The 12,745-nt window shown below is 51.9% G+C and overlaps 1 protein-coding gene across 16 annotated transcripts in view; it reads left to right on the top strand.

Annotated features, from left to right (window-relative positions):
• Nucleotides 1–12,440, top strand: part of Tacc2 (transforming acidic coiled-coil containing protein 2) — a 177,292-nt gene extending 164,852 nt beyond the window's left edge. For all 16 annotated transcript variants that reach the window (XM_047553047.1, XM_047553051.1, XM_047553043.1 and 13 more), the window contains 7 exons: nt 317–460; nt 1,579–1,655; nt 3,506–3,549; nt 9,044–9,204; nt 9,426–9,532; nt 9,851–9,971; nt 11,905–12,440. In XM_047553047.1, coding sequence (XP_047409003.1) covers nt 317–460; nt 1,579–1,655; nt 3,506–3,549; nt 9,044–9,204; nt 9,426–9,532; nt 9,851–9,971; nt 11,905–11,970 — 720 coding nt within the window. In that variant the 3' untranslated portion in view covers nt 11,971–12,440. The remainder of the gene's footprint in view (nt 1–316; nt 461–1,578; nt 1,656–3,505; nt 3,550–9,043; nt 9,205–9,425; nt 9,533–9,850; nt 9,972–11,904) is intronic.
• Nucleotides 12,441–12,745: the final 305 nt, after the last annotated feature.

The raw sequence follows: 12,745 nt of genomic DNA on the forward strand, positions 1-12,745 counted from the left end.
TAAAGTGGCTTGGCGTCTGATAAATGGCAGTGATAAGCTGGCACCAGACACACTCAACTCCCAGTTCTAGGTTGCCAGGGCTCCTGCCATTATCAGCCCCTTTGGCTGCACAGGTCCAAAATGATGGCTTTCCCTCAGTGGTGCCTGTGTCTCCCCGTTCATGAGTCTTTGCATTTTCTCATACTTTCGATGTTCTTTGTTTCAAAACCATGCAACTGAGCGAGGATGGATGGGTTTTCCTTGTCCTATGGCGAATGTTAACTGGGTTTTTGTTTTTCCATTTTGTTTTGTTTTCAAATGAAAAACCATTCCACAGAGAGAAGCTGCTCACCCACCAGATGTCTCCATCTCCAAAACAGCCTTGTACTCCCGCATCGGGACCTCGGAGGTGGAGAAGCCGGCAGGCCTCCTGTTCCAGCAGCCGGACCTGGACTCTGCGCTCCAGGTCGCCCGAGCAGAGGTACAGTGGTGCAGCGTGGAGAAGGGCCACTCTGGCCTCCCTGGAAAGGATCGGTGTCTGCCTGGTATAAATTAGATATGTACCTGTGAGCCCGTGTCCCCGGAGTCACTCTCCCGGGAGCACTGCAGACAGAGATGCATGGCGGCCTGTGGGCTTTGATCTTCCTTAGAAATCATGTCTAGTGGACGTGGAGGGCTCTGTTTGATTTGTAACAAAAACCACTCCTTTCAGTTGCTCCCCAGTGGGTTCTGGGAAAGTCGCGTCTGACTTATTTCTTCCTGGTGTTTGGGGAAGTTCTCTCTGACTATAATTATGATTTGGCATAGGGAGCTTTAATTGCACATTTATTTGTTTTTCCTTTTTTAAATTTTTTTATTTTTACAGACTGCATTTTGATTCCTTGTACACAAATGGGGTACCTCTTTTCGTTTCTATGGTTGCGCACATTGTAGATTCATACCATTTGTGTAATCATACATGTATATAGGGTAATGGTGTCTGTCTCATCTTTCATACCTCTTCCCCCTCGCCCTCTCATTTCCCTCTACATAACCTAAAGTTCCCCATTCTTCTCTCACCCCCCACCCCCATTATATATCATCATCCACTTATCAGGGAAAACATTCGACCTTTGGTTTTTTGGGATTGGCTCATTTCACTTAGCATGATATTCTTCGATTCCATCCATTTTAAGTCCTTTGGGTATAAACTGAGGAGTGGGATAACTGGGTCAAATGGTGGGTCCATTCCAAGGTTTCTGAGGACTCTCCACACTGCTTTCCAGAGCACCAATTTGCAACTCCACCAGCAATGTAAAAGTGTGCCTTTTCCCCCACATCCACGCCAACATCTATTATTGCTTGTGTTCTTGATAATAGCCATTCTGATTGAAGTTAGATGAAATCTTAGAGTTGTTTTAATTAGCATTTCTCTAATTACTAGATATGTTGAATACTTTTTCATGTATTTATTAATCGCCTGTATATCTTCTTCTATAAAGTGTCCAGTTCCTTGGTCCATTTATTGATTGGGTTAATTGCACATTTCTTTGATGTCTCCTTGATTTGGTCAAATCTGAATCCACACATTGGGCTTAACCTTTCTCTTCCTGATACTAGGTCCTGACCAAGGAGAGAGAGGTCTCGGAGTGGAAAGAGAAATACGAAGAAAGCAGGCGTGAGGTGATGGAAATGAGGTCAGTGAGGAGCCCAGTAGAAGTCCTCTCTGTATTGTACAAGGTTCAGATTTTTATGAGCATTTTTAGTATAAAGAATGGCATCAAGCAAAGATGTGTCCAGTGGTAAACCTCCATCCCGCTGGCTCCTTCCCAGTTCCAGCTTCCTTCTGATCATGGATTTTCATGTGCCACGTGTTTCTAGAGATACACGGTAGCCACCATGTGACTATGGTGGAGAGGACTTACTCACAATGGTGGGCGCTGGCTTACCATCAAAATCAATTGCATTCCTGGCTGCCATTTTAAGCAGCATGCAGACTTCTTGGGAATTGCACTTGCGTTTGAGGTTCCAGTAGTATCATCCTGAAATTCTTCTCTTGCGACTCATCTGCACGGATGCTGTCCTGTGGCCCTTCTGGTGATCCACCTCTGGTGCTCTTCCACATGCCCCAAAGCTGCGTTGTTTTTGGATTTCTTTCTCTTATCTCTCCTTTTGAGAGGGTGGGTGACTCTAGATCTTTACCTGCTCTAGAAAGGAACAGGGTGTGCTGCCTCCCAGGGAGGTCACACCAGGGAATGCTGTCCATACCCTGAGCTTGCAGGATTTCAAGACGCCACCAGCTGGTATAGCTGCACTGGCATTTGGCTTGAGCATCATCCCCATCAGCCTCCGGAGCCTCACCAAGTGAAAGCAGGTTCTGCTTCCCAGCCGCTTCTGAGCAGGTTACTTAATGCACCTTCCTTTCCCCGTCTGTCAAATGCGGGTAACTGTCGGTGCCCGGCCGCAGGGGAACGTGAAGATTAGGAATACAGGAAGGCTCCAGTCTGATTCCTGGGTCCATGCCACCTCTGCCACTTCGTCATTCTGGAATCTTGGAAAGGTTTCTGAGTCTCCTGTGTCCCAGCATCCTCATCAGTAGTGGGGACAATAGGAGCACCGTCCCTTGGGGTCACTCAGGATAAGGTGAAGGTGCAGTCAGCTCCAGCACTTTCAGACCCATGGTCTGTTCATGCTTCTGAAAAGACATGGCCCTGGCCACCTGTGTGGCCTCATCAGTGACAGCTTTAGACTCAGCCTCACCACGTCTTTGTGATTCTGGATGCAGGGAGGTGTGGCCATCACGGAACTGCTTCTGAGTGGGAGTCGGGAATGGAGTGACTTCCAGTCTGAAGGTGGGGCGAGTGTGGTCCCCCTGCGTAGTCCAGGTGAAACTGGCCTCCCAGAGGCTTCCTCGGAGGGAAGCTGCTTCACACCGGCTGCTCTCCTGGGGAGCCGCAGGCAGGCTAAGCAGGGGCTCTCAGGGCTTGGGTGCAGCTGCTGTTTACTGAGGCTCCCCAAGAAGTGCGCCTCTAGGCCTTGAGGAGATTCTGCTCCAGAGGAGGAGACAGACTCATGTTCTGTGAGGCCAGATGTCTGAGAGCCTTTGGAAGAAGATGCAGAGAAAATGGTAGAGGGCCCAAGGGAAAATCAGAGACGACTTCCTGGAGGAGACAACACTTGAGCTGCACCCTGGGAAACAGACCCAGAGAGGTGGAAATAGAGCAAATGAGCGCCCGCTGGCCTCACTGAGCAGCTGTGTGCCAGGGTGGCTGGAGGCCAGGGTCAGGCTAGCTGAGGGAGTGGGCCCAGGTGGCTGAAGGTGTGGCCTCAGTGGCCAGCGGGGGAGTTGAGGGTTTGCAGCGGGTGCAGCGTGCAGTCCCGCACTGGGAAAATGAACCGCTCTGTGTGGCTGAGAGTTGGGGTGGCCTTGTCCATGGGAGGCCAGTCTTGATGAGACTTGTCCCGTGGTTCACGGGTCACACTGTACAAGTCCACGGTATGGAGCATCCCGCTGTCGTGGTCCAATGTGCTTTTGCTTGTCTTGCAGGAAGATCGTGGCTGAGTATGAGAAGACCATCGCACAGATGATAGGTGAGTGTCTTGACCGCCCTCTGGGGCTCAGGTCTGCCCTGAGGTTTCCAAGTGGGGAGGCCTGGAGGGTGGAGGCTCAGAGCATGAAGTCCTTCGGGAGGGACCAGTGCAGCACATGACTCTGCCCCAGAAATGCCCCCAGAAGGCACCTTAGCATGACTCATGCCCGTGGGAGGCGTGACAGGCCAGGAACCACTCGCCTGGTGGAGAAGGAGACCTGGGCTGGCTTCGGGGCTGCTTGGGAACCTTGGTTTTTGCTCAAGGGAAAGAATAATAGAATCCCCAAGACCTATTAGCTTAGACTCAAATGACTGAATCCACCCTCAGCCTTCCACAGGGCCCAGGGCCGAGACAGCAGCCCTGTAGCCACTGCCCATCTCCTTTCCTCCTGCACCTCTGGCAGAGCTGTTAACCAGCCCTGCACAGTGAGATCAGACACTGCATCCTTGGCAGCCAGCACTGGCAACAGGGGATTAAAGCCTCAAGTTAACACACAACGGGGCCTTGCTTTTATTTTATTTTCTTTTCTACTGAGAAAAGGTCTCACAGAAGTTTTAAGCCCAAGTTTTTAGACCACTGATCACTATTCAGAAATGATACACTGACTCCGGGGTCATGATGTTTGTTTATGTAGCTGTCCATTTATTGACTTAGGATCATGTCAGTCAGTTTTTCCCAAAATCTTTTTCTCAAGTATGGTGACCCTTGCCTGTAATCCTAGCAAATCAGGAGGCTGAGGCAGGAGGATCACAAGTTTGAGACCAACCTGGGCCACTTAGTGATACCCTGTCTCAGAATAAAAATAAAAAGGTCTAAGGATGTAGCTCAGTGGCAGAGCCCCTGGGTTCAATCCCAGTAACTGCAAAAAAAAAATGGAAAAGAACTCTTTTTCTCCTAAGGATATATGGAGTAAAATCCCCAGGTTACTGCAAACCACAGTTTATGTTGTTAAGCTTTACCCTAAGCTAGTAAACAAACCCTCTCTCTCAAATATTTGGATTTGCGAATCATATCCCACCTGTAGTTTGTCCCAAGATAAATAAAGCAGTAGCCTCAGGAATGGTGGAGAGGCACTGTCCTTTCAGAGAAGTTCTGACTGTGGTCTTGTAATAAAGACCATTTGCCCCCAAACTCCAGGAGATGCCCATTCAGCTGTCTCTGCCTGTATGTTTTCCATCACATGAAATTTCTGGGTTAAATTGGCATAAGAATTTATGAACACATATGGATGAGAAAAAAGCTTCAAAACTCTTGGAATCAAACATGCTGATAAGAGCGGTCAGGGTGAAGGATTTACATCCTCCACTAAGCAAGTTGAGTATGACCTTTGGCCTCCTGAGCAATCTTGGGAAGAGAGAAGCATCACTTAGACCCATCATGGCTCCTCCGGAACATCCCTCTACATTCCCAAGTACTTTTGCCCTTGGCAGTGACTTACACTCCGGCACACGTAGGGGCTTGGGCTTTTGTTCCTGAGAGAAGGCTGCTCGAAGCCAGCTTGGCTGCCCAACAGGAGAATCTGATCGAAGCAGGCATTCCCTTTTGAGAACTCAGAACATGAGACCCTTTCTCGTTGACACAAGTGACCCGTCCTTGGGGTGACAGAAAGATTCATTGACTCTGGTGCTTTCCTCGCAGAAAGTTTGCAGGTGGGAGCAGTTAGAGCATTTTCAGCCCAAGAGCCTGAGGAGCAGTGGGATGCAATTCCAGGGCCGCCCTTGGGGGGGTGCTGTCCCCCCACCCACTCCAGGGGCTACAGCCACCTGGTGTGTTTGGCCTGGGGGTCCCTCTCCAAGAGCTGGACACTCGGCCCCTTGGAGCATTTTCCTGTTCTTGGCAGAGCGCTCTGGGTGGCCGTGTGACTCCTCCGGCATCCCTGGCAGGAGCACACTGTCACCAGGGTGACATCTCCCTGAGTCTCCCTGTCCTCCTCGTCATTCATGTTTCCAGAGTTTTCTCATCAAGGTGGCACGTCTGTGGTCATCAGCCTCTGGACAGGGTTGCGGGTCACTGATTAAGGCCGCCATATGTTTCAAGGTCCTTGCGTCCTAGCAGAACACGGCAGGGTCCTGAGGCAGACTGGGGCTGACCGTCCTGAGCGGACGAGACTTCTTTCTGGGAAAGTCTCTCCTTATGTGGAAACATGCCCACCAGCCTCATCTGGGCTCCATATTCCTCTTCCCATTCCACTCACCTAGCAGCACCACGCATGGGAGGGGACAGCAGGGCCCCGAGGGCTTGGCAGTCAGCTCAGCACCAGTGTGAACGTAAAAGGGCTTTGCAGCTGACACAGCTTGGCCCCCCGGGCTGGCTCTCCCTGGCTCTGGCTCCTGCACGGCCTTCACAGCTGTGACCTGCATTCTGCTGTCATCATCCCTTCTTGACACACCTTACTAAAGAGAATGTGTCTTCTTAAACTCAGATATTGGCTATGTAGGATTTAGAACAAAAGGAGATTTCTGTGCTTTCTGCATTCTGGGTTGTTGCAATTGATTTTTTTCTGCTTTTCTAACAACTGCCCTGATTATCTGTTTTGCTTCCATTTTCTGTTGCTTCTTGCCCTTTGCTTGCAAAACACACAGGCAAGCCTGGTAAGTAAATGCTTTTCCCCTGATTTGTCACCTACCCCTGGCAGCCCTTGTTTGTGTTTTGTTTTTCTGTTTTTGTTCTTTCTGCTTTTGTGTATTTGCTGCATTTAATAACCTTTTGCCTGAAGAAGCCAGAAAAATTTTGAGCAGCATCGTTCTGTTGTTGAGTCCAGAGCATCTCTGGTCTGGGCTGATTTCCTGATTTTAAGAACCTAACTGCATTGGTCATGTATAAAAGGCTTTGTGCAGTATTCTTGCCGCCTTGGTCTCCTGGGAACTGGGCAATTCTGTTTTTAAAAGGGTTAGGTTGGGAGGAAAGGACACCTAAGGCAGGCGACGACTTGGATCCAGGAAATCAGGTGGACTGCAGTTGATAAATGACTCCTTTACCCCACAGAGTGAGATGGGTACTTGGCCACAAATCAGCCCAGAATGTCTGTTTTACCCCTTGCTGAAAACGAAGGAAGGCGCTGAAATGCAAAGAAGAAAAACAAGCCTTGGCTTGCTGGTGGAACTTAGAAATGCCTTTTCTCTTAGGAATGTAGATTTAGCCAGCAGGCTGCTGGTGGTTCCGTTCTGTGTTCACAAGTCACCGTGACACTGTCATTCAGTTTCAGGAGTGACACTGTTACAGGAGTCGTTATGGACAGTGATGCTGCGGATAGTGAGTTACTGGTATTGGAGTCTTCCTAGGTATTAAGGGCTCTGTACATAGTATCTCATTTAATCTTCCCCCAAAAGCTGTGTGATAAAAATGCTGTTATTTCAGGTGAGGTGACTGAGACTCACAGAGTTCAAAAACTGCCCAAGGTCACACTGCTGGGAAGTGTCAGTCAGGATTCAAACCTGGGCTGTTAGACTTGGGAGTCCTGTGGCCACTGTCCTGTGCAGCTCTGAGCTGCTGGTAGCAAGAGTGCTAAGAGCCCCTGTGATCACAGAGGCAGGGACAGAGGGGAATTAGGCATCTTCTTGGCCACTGGGGTCCCTGGGCCTGGAGCAGCTCCATCACTGGGGAGTTTGTTGCCGATGCAGATTCCCGACCCCACCTACACCTTCCCAGCCAGAAAGTCAGCGTGGGCCTCGAAGTCTCTTCACAGCCCTCCACCTGAGCACATGCACGCTCATACCTGAGAAGCATCTCAACTTGGTAATGAGGCCCTGGGGCCCAGAGAAGTCAGGACTTTTGAGCAAGTTGATGTCAGGGTTGGAGCTAAAATTCAGGATTTGACCCCGTCACACCAAGGATGCACTAACTCAATCCAGTCAAGGTGTGGACTTAGGAGGAACTGTAGGGACAAAAACCCAAAGCAGAACCTCCCTGCTGTCACAGGAGCTGTGTCCTTCGAGGTCTGTCCCCATGGGAAGCCCACGCAGAAACACAGTCCTGATCATGGCTCTGGGTTCAGATGTGGACGCTGCTGCTTCCTCAGTGAACAAGTGACTTAGCCGTTCAGCCCCCTTCTCGCCGTCTCTAAAATGGGGACAAGAAAACCTACGCCTGGGTCCTCGTGAGGTTTCACTTGTTCATTCGTCCATGGACTTGTGTGGTGGCACCCTGTGTGCCTGGGACAGAGTGGTGGACCAAATAGACCAGGGCCGTCCGGAGGAGTGGGTTCGGCCAGGACGGCAGCCAGCGCACACGCTCATACAGCACGCGCGTGTGCACAGCTGACACAGTGATACAGAGGGGCTGCCGCGGTGGGAGGAAAGGGAAGGACTAGAGAGTGGGGAGGTGACCGGGATCAGAGACCTGTGGGAATGGGAGGAGCTGTTGGAAGCTCTGGAACCACCTGAGCCCTGGGGCAGGGGGCACCTGGGTGTCGAGGTCATCAGGCTGGAGCAGAGATGCCAGGGGGTACCAAGGGCAGGGCGTGTGGGGAGAGAGCCTGCATCCTATTCCCAGTGCTGGGGAGGCCATGTGGGGGCTCTGCAGGAGGAGCGTGAGGGGTTGCACTGCAGCCGTCTGGTTGCTGGGGCTGGTGCAGAGCCAGTTCCAGATGTGAGCCTCTGTGGCAGCCAGCACCAGGAGTCAGCCCCCAGCAGCCCCCTCCCAGGATCGGGGCTGACAGGTCTGCCGAGCATGCCCCCCAGGAGCTCCGAGCAGGGGCCTCTGCCTTCCTCGCTCTGCTGTCACCAGGACCCTGCAGCCCCGAAGCCCCTGGGCTCAGCGTGCAGAGGCTGGAGGGACCCACGTGGGCCCCGGGCTCATGTGGAGAGTGCAGGAAACCTGTCCCATCAGCACAGATGGTTTCTGGGCGTCTAGGGAAGGAGGTTGGCCTGGGGTGGCGGAGGGCAGAGCGGCGGTCTGGAGAGCGGTGCTGTTCCTCACACCAGGACCAGCAGGCACGCTGGGCCCAGGTTCAGGAGATGTCAGCGTGAGCCTGAAACAGAATTGGAGGGGCGCTATTTTGTGGGCTTTGGGATTCTGGGATATTTCAGGGATGAAGAAACCTTTTTCTCTCCCAGTGGCCTTCTGTCTGTCTTGATACCACTTGAGAAGCTTCATTCCTCAAGCCCAGGCCACCCATTAATCTTGCCCCCACACAGAATTCAGTAGTGATGTCTTCTTTTTTACCCAAAGGATCTGTTTGCTGTCAGGAGAGACAGGCTCACTGGGGTCTCCAATGTTGACCTGTCAGTGATGCTCTGAGCGGGTTAAAGAATAATGGCTAACTTCCACCCCATGTGCTATTGCATGGACCCAGGTCTGAGAGGCTGGGACCATGGGATTTGTTTCTTCAGAGACCAGCTGGGAGGGATCTGGGGAGTCAGTCCACCTCAAGGAAACCAGGGCTTGAGATGTACCTACTGGTCAGGCTGAGTTGCACCTGAGGCTTCGGCTGGCTCCAGAGACCCAGTGTGGACTCCACAGGCTCCATCGTTTGGCTTCTTGTCTCTCCCACCAGAGGATGAACAGAGGGAGAAGTCCGTCTCCCACCAAACGGTGCAGCAGCTGGTCCTGGAGAAGGAGCAGGCCCTGGCCGACCTGAACTCCGTGGAGAAGTCTCTGGCTGACCTTTTCAGGAGATACGAGAAGATGAAGGAGGTCCTAGAAGGTTTCCGCAAGGTGTGTCCGCGCTCTGGGCAGAGCGGGAGGCTGGCGTGTGGGGTAGAGAAGCAGGAGCAGTTTGGGCGAGACTCGGGGGCCCCGTTGAGTGGGGGTTAGAGCCCAAAGGAGGGAATCTTCCTCCCAAGGCTGGGGAGCCATGGCCATCAGAGAGTTGGCAGGGCTCCCGACTCAGGGCCTTTCTCCTTGGGGGTTCTGACCCCTGTCCTCTGCCGTGTTAGAATGAAGAGGTGCTAAAGAAATGTGCACAGGAGTACCTGTCCCGAGTGAAGAAGGAGGAGCAGAGGTACCAGGCCCTGAAGGTGCACGCGGAGGAGAAACTGGACAGGTAACGCAGCCCCTTCGGCTGGGAGCTCTGGTGGCCCCATGACATTGGCTCGGAGGTGGCGATTGATCCACGTGCGTTTTTCAGTATGACCCACGCCCAGGCCACCTAAGTAGCATCCGTAGTGATGGGGAAGGGAGCACGTAACCTCAGGGTACCAAAGTGTTGGACACCTGGGCCTGGGACTTGGGGATGGGGGTTCTCCTGGGCTCCTAGCCTCAGACTCCGACTCCAGTGGGTGGGGGAGGCAGGAGGCATCCGTGGTGACTTCCAGCCATCCGTGGGTAAGAGTCATGATTTCTGGGTCCCCTCTCCCCCCAGGGCCAATGCTGAAATTGCCCAGGTCCGAGGAAAGGCCCAGCAGGAGCAGGCCGCCTACCAGGCCAGCTTGCGGAAGGAGCAGCTGCGAGTGGATGCTCTGGAAAGGACACTGGAGCAGAAGGTGACAGGGCGAGGGTGGGCCCCTGGGCGGGGGGCCTGGCTCTCTGACTGCTGGCCAGTCCGTCATATAAGGAGGCGGGGCTCCCGGGCAGAGCCAGCCCCGCGGCACATTCCAGACAAGCGCTGGAAGATCCAGTTCAGTGGTAGCCCCGAAACAGACCTTCTCTCTGCCTTTCCAGAATCGCAGCCGGCCCGGGTCTTTCTTCCCAGTTTTCGTTTCTGTTCATCAGTCATTCACACGTCACATGTCTGTTAGCCCTGGGAGCTGCTGGCACGGTCTCCAAGCCCACGGCCAATGTGCTTGCTGGAGTGATGAGTGCCTGCCCGGCTGCGGGCAGAGGCAGCGGCTCATGCAGAGGACGGGCAGTGTCAGGCCAAGAGGGCCCAGGTGTCCTCGTTCTGCGGACAGGGCCGGGGTGGATCCTCCTAAAGTTGCTGGGCTGTCCCCAGGTTTCCCCTTCCAACCTGGTGCTCAATGCACGGCGTGCCCGTCTCCCTGGGTTCCTAAATGAGGACCTCCTTCAGCGCAACGAGTCTGAGTCTACATAGGAAGTGGCCAGGCCCCTGTGTTTCTTGAAAGGGGAGTTGCCAGACTTGCAGCCCATTCCAGATTAGTACCGAACCTTGGGATCCCCTGGTGGTCATCAGAGTGCTCTGGGTAGCATTGCTTCTCATGCCGCTGGGCTTTGCTGGGCAGAGGGGAGGAGTCTTGCTAGGTAGATGAGTATCAGGAGTCTAGTGTGTCTCCCACATGGCTCTGGAAACACCCTGCTGGCCCCAGGAGATCAGCCCTTCTCCGTCCACACCCTGCCAGGATGCCGAATGGCCGACTATGGTCCAGAGCAGCTTCTGGGTCAGGCAACAGTGACATCTGCCCTGGGCAGGAACTAACCCACTTCATTAGGGGAGGCCAGGGAAGGAACCCTGGGAATCAGGAAGCTCAGATCCTTCCCACTCTGCCATCTGTGTGGCCCTGGGCAAGCCTCGTCCTTCACCTTGGTTTCTAGGCTCCCTTTAGCTCTGGAGATGTTATAGCAGATGACGTTCCCTGAGATCCGAGTCTGGTGCTGACTCAGCCCGCACTTGGTGCTCTGGCCTCCAGTATATTCTGGAGAATCCTGGAGAGTCCTGAGATTTTCAGAAAAGGGTCTTGGTATAGCCCCAGGGACAGGCTTTTGGTTAGGCCTCCCTCCTGTAGGGACCTGGAGGAAAGGCCAGCAGCAGGTACCCAGGATGCCAGGGAGGTCTGGCTGTCCTGGAAAGGCTGCTGGGGCTTGTGTGGCTAACGGGCGGCCCTGGGCTCGGCATCTAACCCCCTCCAGAGCAGGTGGCGACTGCAATGCTGGGCGTCTCCTGGTCTCTAACAGGATGGAAAGTGTCCCTGGGTCATTTGTGCACCACGAGCATGTAGTTGTTGCCTTCACTGGGCTTCAGGGGAGGGGCAGGCTGTGCATGAAGAGCACCTTGAAGTCACTTTGCACCTGCCCTTCCTCTCCGTGACCCGTGTCCACAACAGCACCTACTGGGTATCTTCCACATACTGCTAGTGTTCTGCATCCAGGTGGAACTGCTTAACCCTGGGGCCATTTCCCCAGAAAACCTCCAAAGAGCTCAGCCCAGATCACCTTCACCCCCACACCACACCCTCCAAAGATAATGGTCACTGTCCCAGAGGGACTTTATATTTCTTGCCTCATTTAATTTTTAGACAGACGTTATCACCTACATTTTAAAGATAAAGAAATCAAGGATCAGAGAGATTGTGTACCTTGTCCAAGGTCACCCAGCCAGAGCTGGGATGTATACTCAGATTGTTTGGCTTCGAGTTATTTCTCCTGCCGCTTTAGATAATCCCATTGCCCCAAAGAGCCCAGTGGCTTTCAGAGTGACTTGATTTCAAACATCAGGAACTGAATTCTTGTCTTCACTTTCAGAATAAAGAGATAGAAGAACTCACCAAGATTTGTGATGAACTGATTGCCAAAATGGGGAAAAGCTAACTTTGAACCAAATGCTGGGACTTGACCGTTGCGTGCAATATGGCCGTCGGCACACTGCCGTCCTTCCACCCACACGGACAGGTTCTGTCTTCACTTTTCGTATGCACTACTGTATTTCCTTTCTAAATAAAGTTGGTTTGATTGTATGCAGTGCTAAGGAGACTATCAGGATTTCTTGCTATTGGTTTGCATTTTCCTAGTATAATTCATAGCAAGTTGACCTCAGAGTTCCTGTATCAGGGAGATTGTCTGATTCTCTAATAAACACATTGCTGACCTTGGTCTTGCCCTTTGTACACGAATTCCCAGATGAGCAGGTTGGATTTCATATGAACATGTACAGCGTGCATAGGGACTCTTGCCTTAAGGAGTGTAAACTTGATCTGCATTTGCTGATTTGTTTTAAAAAAAAAAATGCATGTTTCAAATAAAATTCTCTATTGTAAATAAATTTTTTTCTTTGGATCTTGGCAATGAGTGTGACTGTGATTTGTTTTCTGGGGTTGAGAAAGGGGTTGAGTCTTTCTTACCTTTGTGAAATAATATCAGATTTGGCCTCTTGCTCTTCTTTGGGCTCATTTCTTTGTTCATTGATTTACATAACATTTCCTTCATTATTATGGCTGGGTTTATAAGAAGAAGCTAATGAGAAATATTGACTTGCTACTTAAATAATTAAGTGGATGCATTGGATTAACTTAGATTTTTGTTTTTACAAAGCCTCTGGCTTAGGAGGCAAAATCTATTTCCTTTTATTTGGGTCAAGGAAGTAAGG

This window comes from Sciurus carolinensis, chromosome 5 (genome assembly GCF_902686445.1).
Source record: "Sciurus carolinensis chromosome 5, mSciCar1.2, whole genome shotgun sequence".
In the NCBI taxonomy this organism is placed as follows: domain Eukaryota; kingdom Metazoa; phylum Chordata; class Mammalia; order Rodentia; family Sciuridae; genus Sciurus; species Sciurus carolinensis.